Consider the following 9,324-nt stretch of genomic DNA (forward strand, 5'->3'; position numbering starts at 1 on the left):
TACTAATAATAATGATGATGATGATGATAATAATAATAATAATAATAATAGTAATAATACCTTACACCTATCAATGTGTAAGAGAGAGAGTAAATATATGGAGATGCCTTATGTGCAGGCTCCATCAAAAAGCGTCACTAAAAGTTTGTTTGCTCTCGTCCTTCATCTAAATCACCAAGATATAAAGCAAACCAATATTTTTTTCGCTTCCTGAGTCCGTTTTTCATTTGCTTGTCTTTTTATATGACACAGCGAATGATCTTTGAAGGGAGGGAACTAGTGTCCCCTGAGGCGCACAGTGTGTTTGGTAAAGCGCACAGCGGATGCGCGCGGTAAATGGTCATATCAGAGTTTGCCTCCCGAGATAAAGATGGTTCAGGAAACATCGTTGCTCCTGTTAACCAGACTTGATTAGATTTTACATTTCCCCTTTTAGGATAATATAATCTTTGTTGAGGAACTCAGGGAGAGAAGACGTGCGCGAGTTTGCTGCCCAAGTTTGGAGAGCAGACGCCGACAGGAGAGCGCCCCGTGCGCGCTTTTAACCACAGCAGCAACAACAACAAAAACACCGAGGAGATTATTAAGAGGATTTAAAAATGAACGACACGGACGTTTTTTGCAAAAACAACCAGACTGAGAACTTGACTCACCCGTCATGTCTGAGTTCAACTTCCTCATACAACCACATCGACATCACCACCTTCATGCACATATTCCCTTCAATTTATGGCATCCTGTGTTTGGTGGGAGTTTTAGCCAATGGACTGGTCATCTACGCGGTGAAAGCATGCAAGAAGAAAATGGTTTCAGACATCTACGTGCTGAACTTGGCAATAGCCGACATGCTGTTCCTGCTTGTGATGCCCTTCAACATCCACCAGCTGGTCAGAGACAGACAGTGGGTCTTCGGAAACTTTATGTGCAAGGCGGTGGTGGTGGTGGACGTCAGCAACCAGTTTACCACGGTGGGAATTGTTACCGTGTTGTGCATTGACCGGTAAGTGTTAAATCCTAATAACAATAATAATAATAATAATAATAATAATCTTTTAGAATAATTAACTAGATGCCATCTAATCACTAAACAGTCTATCTGCAAATATAATGGAGTTGGGTAATAATCTGTGCAACAGCCCATGAAGACACAGTGTTCCCCGCATAAATGATGTATGTGTCATGTTTATGATCTGAACACACTCAGGGCATTTAAATGAGTCTGTGTGCTAAGTGTTAGACTGATAAAGATCTTCATTTGAAGGTAATCACCAGAGCAGGAGTTGCTCTCAGAGCCATAATGTCACACATCTTCAGCATAATACACATAATGCACTTCTGTAGGGCCACTCGACCAGCTAATTGCATTCTGATGAGCAGCACCACCTGCACTGAAAAACATCGCTTATTGGCTCCAGAACATTTAGCAGCGGACTTATTACTTTTATGTGTTATCATTTTATCAATACTGTTTTTTATTTTATCTAGCCCCGACAGCACAACAATCCAACTCTATCCTTTCAAATTACTTGTATTAGTTTTATTAAAGTTAAAAAGCCTCGCTGCAGCAATTAGAAGAAAAAAATCAAACAGAAAAACTAAACTCCAGCCCCTTCAAAACAAGCAATTATAGACTGTAGTCTCGTCTTAAAAAGGATCAGACTAATGATAACCTTTAACAAACAAAAGAGCTATCTTGTGCCACCGCAGTAGATTAAATGTAATACAAAAGGCAACATAATTTTAGTGTTTAAAACCTTTCACAGGGCTGATAAAAACTTATTTGACATTTTAATTAAATGAAATTGTGAATAGAGTTTTCCTTTTGACATCCCTCAGCCTCATACAGCCTCAGTACATTTTCTTTGCAGTTGTTTATCAGAGTTGAGGAGCACAGTCTAGTCATAGTGAAAAAGTTAACTTCTAATATCAATATTACCAAGTTACTATATCTGATAAGAACGCACATGTCCAGTCATGACAACTCCCAGTTCATTTCCTCTCAGCTGTTAGACACATACCAAATAGTTTTTTTTTTTGTTTTTTTTTTGTTATGTCCAGGGAAATACACAAAGTATGCTTTTTTTTTGTTATGTCCAGGGAAATACACAAAGTATGCCCGGGGTGGTGCCAACAAAGACAGTGTTGTGTTAATGAACAAAGAAAAAAAGTTATTTCTGCTTGTTCCACTTAAGCTCAGGATGCAGTATAATTTCATTTCATGGCTGTTTCTTGGGTATTAACATGTTCCTGTTTACAGCGCAGAGTAAATACAAGTAAACATTTGTTAAAGAGCAACTTAAAAAGATAGAATAATAAGTACAAGAAATAATTAAACATTAGAAAAAGACACTTTCGGTTTGGATGTTGTCAAAAGAAACTTTTTTTTTTTTGACCTGAATCTATTTGCTCTAATGCTGTTTTTCCTCACACTACAGCCAGACAAGGACAGAGCGTAAAACAGATGCAGTGAGGTGGAGTTTTGGCAGCCCAAATTGTACGTTTTTGATGGTATCAATATCCAACTTGGCCGATCTCAGGCATCGCATCAGTAGGCCAGACACTGGGTATTGATCTGCACTTACTGACTCAACCATCACACTGAAAGAATATTTATTTAAATTCAACAGTGGATGCCAGCTTCTGTTGACGATCAGAACGCAAAACTATTGATTCATATTTTAAGATAATTGCGATTTAGCAGGATGTCCTAGAGAAAATTACGAGTCTAGATATAGTTTACACTCCTGTAAATCAAACCAGACCATTTAGACATAGGCAGTAACATGTAACATGTAGACCGCAACTAGTACTATGCAATTTGCTCCACTTAAATGACACTTGGTGTAAGTAATGACAAAGTGGCCATTCATTTCCTGCAAACGTCCTGAAGACTGTCAATTTTATCTAGCTGAGCAGCTCCTCAAATTGAAACACAATCAAATGCAAAACCCAAATGGAAATGTGTTCATTTTCTACTGCTGTCACCCTGTCTAAATTATACTAATTTCTCACTGCATTCGTCACTCTACTGAGCATGTAATATATTGAGAGTGTATCTCTGACATGGTACTTGATTTCATCATTCCCTCTTGCCTGATTTGAGTCTCTGAGCTTGTCAAGGATCAAAATGACCTCTCGAAGCAAAACTAATTTTCTTTGCATGCACTCCGGCAAAATTGCTTTTGTCATATGTGTTTCTGACTGGGGTCCACCTTTTTAAAAAAGTTACCTCTCTTTTCCTAGATACATAGCTATCGTCCACCCCACCTCAGAGAGGAGGACCATCCAGTGGACCATCATCATCAATCTGCTGGTGTGGCTGGGCAGCTTCCTCCTCACTGTCCCTGTTATGTTGTACGCCAAGGTTGTGCGCAGGCAGCATTTGGAGGTGTGCATGATGTACCTGGATGGACCTGAGGACATGTACTGGTACACTCTCTACCAGTCCATCCTGGGCTTCATCATCCCTCTCATCATCATCAGCACCTTCTACTCACTCACCCTCTACCACGTCTTCAGCTCCATCCGCCGCGTCAAACGTAAGCAGTCTGTTTGGGCCAAAAGAGCCACCAAGATGGTCCTAATGGTTATCGCCCTGTTCCTGATCTGCTGGTCACCTTATCACGTCATTCAGGTGATCAACCTGACCAACAACACCCCGACTATTGCTTTTGTCTACGCCTACAACATCAGTATCTGCCTCAGCTACTCCCACAGCTGCATAAACCCGCTCATGTTGCTCATCTTTGCCCAGAATTACCGTGAGCGTCTTTGCTCTAGGAACGTGCTGCACAGCTCCCAGCACTCGTCCAAGGTCACGGTGGTCAAAGCAGATGCTTCCAGTACGACCAATGATCCCAACAACCGCTGTACTGCCATCTAATCAGAGAGATGTCTTTTTGTATATACACATGTAAATGTTTTTGCTGCTCAGCCCAAATGGAAGCATGAATAGTGCTGCTTGTGAAGTCATATTTTGCAGCTTTTTCCAATAAATGAGTCGGAAATTGATACCAACAAAAAAACTGGGCATGAAGCTTGAGCAGAAATGTCAGCTGTGAGTAAGTAAAATACAGGTAACGTCACAGGTTTTCAACATATGCAGAGGAATACTCACTCAGTCATCAGTCAGTCACAGTCACATACTGCATAATCAATTCTCTGAAGATGACCCATACATTTTTTTATTCATCCTTGTAGGATGAACCTCCATGTCACGCTACTTCCTTATTGATATGATTTTTTTTCTTCCATTCTCCATTATTTTTTCTCCTCCTACAACCTGGGCACAGCCAAGCACACTTGAGGTATGACACACACACAGGGGAACTACAACCATTTTCTGAATTCATAGGTTTTTTCTATCGTCTAAGAGAGTCTCTCCCAAATCTAGAATCTACAAACTAGAGTGCTAAAACTCAAATTTGTGATGTTTTCACATAAAAAATTTGAAACTGCTCCATAGACAATAACTTGGGGAGGATGTTCTCGATGACACTGAGAGCACCCAGGGGAATGTAGGGTACGTTTCATAACTGAGAACGCTACAATAGAAAAAAGCTCATAAAGCCTATTTATTTTCTAAGGAGCAGCCTCAGACTTTATACTTGATGACATCAGAAGTTTGAGACTCACTCCTCTGGTTTTAAGAGAGAGTAGCTCATGTTCACAAATGTGGACTGAACTTTTCAAGGCCATAGAAATAACATGCTGGATTTTTTTAATTAGGGTGGTGTTCTCCTTTGAAGTCCAGGTAAAGCAAAAGCAGTTTTCTTTCTAAACACATCTTTCATGGTTAAAAATATTATTGGAAACTGTTGAAAAGACTGTGAGCTGTTAGTACTAACATCACAACTACTAACATCAGTGTGGTTTTGTTCATCCACTGTGTGTGAGCAGCAAGTTTGCTACGTTCAACAAGTCTCTAAGCTCTTTCAGTCTGATAAATACATGACTAAAAAACTCTGTTGAATGCCACAATCACAAATACCCTTTTAGGGCCGACATCACAATGATGTCAGTTTGTTAGCTGGAGGCACAACACGACTCGCCACCACAGGAGTAATGGCTCAAAACTTACATTTCATCACATACCAGCCACCACTGCCCGTCAACACAAACAAAGATAACTATGGTCAAATGTAATAAGACGAAAGGACTGGACGGAAATGATCATCAAAAATGTTCGTGTGCAGCACACACTTCACATCAGGTTAGGGGAAAAGTATTTACTGTTGTAGGGATGAATGATTTATGTGTATTAAGGGTTGTCATGTCCACCTAATCAGATATTGGGGCGGTATTAAGAGGAATATTGGATTTCTCTGTAATGCTATAGCGCATTAGCTAACATTAGCATCGATAGCACAACAAACCGGAGGAAACCGTTCAAGTGTCGCCCTCCGTTGTAAGATTGGCATAGTAATGAACCACAAAGCCAGCCATCCTACCCTCAGCAATCCTGTCAAATCATCCATCCACTGAGTGAGAGCGTGCAGGTCGGCCAGTCTGGTCCCGTTGATCAGTGTTTACTTATTCAGTGACCTGACATGGTGCGTTCATAAATTCATTCTGACGCTCTACACTAAAATGAGAGCCCTGTTGGTCAAAGAGACAGAGTGTTATCCTTCTGTATAAATTAATGAACAGTTAAGTTAATCACACATTCACTCCGCTCGGTGCTCTGCTACTCCGACAATGCAGTGCTCTGGATAACTGAACAGTACACCCAGACAGCCCACTGAATTTACAAATGGTCCAGTTTGTGCCAGAGTGTGTCTAAAATGAGCTAACAGAACTCGCTAGCTGGTGCCAACTAATGTCTGTGGAGAATTGTTTTGCCTCCAGCTAAGCCCCGCCCACCAAAAAGCATCATACTGTTTGCTAACAGTAAAAGGGTCTATAAACACAGGCAAAATAGCCTGTTTCAGCCTGAATCAGTTACGCAGCCTGCCGGCAGTTAGGCTACTGCTCACTGCTGTGGGTGTGTGCTTTGTGCTAAAGTTAGCTGCCACTAGCTTCTGAACGACAGTCTGTCGCTTCACAGCAGCTCTCTTGTACTTCAGTCTGGGGTGTGTGTGCATTGTGCTACTGGGTTAGCTGTTGAACCGGAGTCTGTCTCTGTACAGCAGCTCGTTCTTCATCTCAGCCTCCTCAGCGGACACACCCTCAGCGTCTCAGAGCAGAGATTACTGCTTTTTTTTTAATGATTTGAAACCTAATTTTATATGTGGCTGGGTGGTTAGTAATACATTTTTCTGTCATGTGACAAACTCATTACACAAAATTCTTGCTTTACTTTGCTTTAATTTTTGCTTTACCCGGACTTTAAGATCAAAACACTTGCTTACTCTTTCATCTGCTCGTTCATTTACTTGCACAATTGTCTTCTCTACACCTACTTAATTATGTATCTACCCATCCCAATTTCCCATCATCATTTATTGACAAAATTGTCTATTGTTGCTGTTCTGATCATTTTATTCTTTTATTGAATAATTGATTTCCCCCAGATTCATTATCTCCCCATCCCAATTAATGAGGTTATCCCGCCGGTGTCGGTGAGGAGGCCGCATCTCTGTCCCAGCTGTGACCTCCTCTGGATTAAAAATATCTGCCTTTCTGGACAGAGCCAACTCTGGGGAGGTTCTGAAAGGGGCCATAGGTATCCGAAGGGTTGCAGCCTGAAGCAGATCAACCAAAAAAGTAGTAGTACCCCTACAGTACCTTGGATGTGCCCAGATGTGCTTATTTTCAGTGTTGCTTTAGTTTCTTTTGTCTTCTTTACTTTCTGTTGTTAGTTTATTTGGACAGTCTTCTTTCTGTCTTCCTCTTTGTCTTTTCTCATTCAGTTATAAATATACACACACACTCATACACTCACACCTGTGCCCTGTATATCCACTCTTAGCAATGGTAACTGGCTCACATGTTTTATTTTATTTTATTTTTTCAGAGGTTATTCAGTTTGTCAAGTATGTCATGTTTCCTCCATGTCCACATGATGGGATGTGTTGCTTGTAAACCTTTTGTTCTCTGTCTATTTCTATGTGTTTCATGTCTCTTCTTCTGTCAGTGTTTGTGTACTGTCCCTTTGCACCAAAAAAAACAACAGACAAAGGTTTTCCAGGAGAAAATCTAGGAAAAAAGAAAGTGCTCAGAGGAAGGCTAAAAAGGAAAGTAACTGCTTCTGAGCCAAAACTAGAGGGAATGTCAGTAGCATTGACTTTCAAACATGCACAGATGAGAAGGGGCGCTGAGGAGCGACTCGAGTGTGCATCTCTTTCCTTTTGGACTTGGAGCTTTCATTAACCGTTATCAACCACAGGCTACATCCAGTGTCATGCTGGTTGATCATAACAGCTTGTGAGATGTGTCACGGACAAAACATTAGCATGTTCAAGTGTGAAATGTTAAGATACACTAGCTGTCTCGTTATTAGCCAGCTTCCTGAGGGCTCACCATGAAATTTAATTCCACTCCACAGTTGGTTGTTTAATGGAAAGTTTTTTATCACTAATACATTGTGACGTCTTCAGCTGGTGTACTTTTTTAATAAGGAACCCCTTGTGAAGGGCTTGTAAGTTGATCTGTTATGAGACAATAACAGGGACGCATTTGTTGTTAATCCTTTCTATCTTAATGCAGTTACAAAAGATGGTAATCCATTAATAAAATGTAGTTTCTCACTTTCTAATTAGCCCACATATTTGCAATTATTAATGATGCTAAGTCATTAATGAAGGGTTTTAATCATCACGACTGCCTTTGTAAATGTTAATAAGATGTTAATATATAATTTTGGTCCAGACTGTCCGCCAAGTTGGCGGGAGTTTTTACAACTTGGCAACCCAAAATTTGTTATGACAAATGGCTCATAACTGATCTCAAAAACCTAAGTACATTATTTTTTAACCATAAATAGCATTAATTACAACTCATAAACCCTTTAAACCAGTGGTTCCCAACTGGTCCAGACACGGGGTCCAGATTTCTCTTAGTCATGAGTTAAAGGTCCACACAGTGTAATATATTCAGTGTCAAACTTGCATTTGAACATGTCGTCAAGATAGTTTGCTGTCTCTGTCAAGTAGCTGTCTGTTATTCGCTCACTCTACAGCAAGAAACAGCACTTGAGAATAAAAGCTTTGTGCTGGAAATCCACTGTACTTCAAAATAAAATATGTTTTTAACAATCTTGACACATTTTACAAGTCACTTGCAGTCCATTTATAAAGAACCCGTGACCCACTTTTGGACCACGATCCACCAGTTGGGAACCGCTGCTTTAAACCATTACATCCCATACATAGATAAGAGAAAAAAGGGCACCTTATGGTATAATTTATGACAGTCAAACATCAGAGAAATACTTTAAAGGGGGTCCTCAATGTTTTTCAGGCCAAGGATCCCTTAGCTGAAAGAGAGACAGAGCAGGGACCCCCTACTTCATATATAGTATAACACTGCATTGCATTTGAAAAAGGATGGGTGACAGCTGTAAGGCAGAGGGCCTGTAATTGCTTTTCAAATAGATGAGGGAGTAAACCCCACTTTCACAAAGATAAGTCGTTGTGAAAGGCAAATCATGTTGTATCCATGTTAATGTGTATTTTCAGACTCGTTAACTTTTGAAACTTTCAAAAAATGATCAAACAATACTACAGCGTTCCCACTACAGTAACTCTGAGGACCCCCCTGGATCTCAGACCCCCTGTTGAGGACCCAGGCTTAAAGAGAAATACTGGTTGTTCATCGTGAGCACAAAGTCTGTTTGTTTTGCTATTCCCAGACTAAGCAGAACAGCCTCTTTCTGTTTGTTTTTGACTCTAATCACATGCAGCATAAAAAAAAAAACAGTGACTGCTTCACACTCAACGCCTCACCAAAATGAAGATTAACAATAATCTGTCAGATTGTCATGATAGGCCTGAGGCGGGGAAGTTGATCCCAATAGATGTATTACAATACTAGTGGAACATTCAGTGCTTTTTTTGTCTCTTTGTTTATTTATCCAAGTCCCTCAGCCTCCTGCGCCACAGTTAGCATAATGTCAATCTGGAAATCCATCGGTAAAAAAATAAAAAATATATATATTTTTTTTTTCTTCCTTTACCTCTGGAGGCACGGCCTGGAGTTTTTCAACTAACCAGAAGTGCAGGGGCCTCACGCCCTTCACTTCCGGCGGTGCCCCCAGGGAATCGCCGTGTTGTTTACAAATACTTCGAGTAGAAAACCAGCAGAGTTTAGCTATATATCACATTTTTCACGTCACTATATCACCGTGTAGACTAATCTGATGTTTGTTAAGTCTATAAACACAAT

General features: G+C 40.3%; 1 protein-coding gene across 1 annotated transcript; it reads left to right on the top strand.

Moving 5' to 3' along the window:
* Positions 1-337: 337 nt before the first annotated feature.
* Positions 338-3,913, top strand: LOC126389145 (melanin-concentrating hormone receptor 2). The gene is made up of 2 exons (XM_050042653.1): positions 338-1,000; positions 3,244-3,913. Exons 1-2 carry the CDS (start codon positions 600-602, stop codon positions 3,881-3,883), a joined length of 1,041 nt encoding a protein of 346 aa, XP_049898610.1. The 5' UTR covers positions 338-599; the 3' UTR covers positions 3,884-3,913.
* The last annotated feature ends 5,411 nt before the right edge of the window (positions 3,914-9,324 follow it).

The sequence above is a fragment of the Epinephelus moara genome, chromosome 4 (assembly GCF_006386435.1).
Source record: "Epinephelus moara isolate mb chromosome 4, YSFRI_EMoa_1.0, whole genome shotgun sequence".
Lineage (NCBI taxonomy): Eukaryota > Metazoa > Chordata > Actinopteri > Perciformes > Serranidae > Epinephelus > Epinephelus moara.

Excerpts from the sequence above, each read along its gene's own strand:
- LOC126389145 (XM_050042653.1), top strand. The coding sequence starts at position 600 with ATGAACGACACGGACGTTTTTTGCAAAAACAACCAGACTGAGAACTTG. Across the intron at positions 1,001-3,243 it reads ACCGTGTTGTGCATTGACCG|ATACATAGCTATCGTCCACC; the intron begins GTAAGTGTTAAA and ends CTCTTTTCCTAG.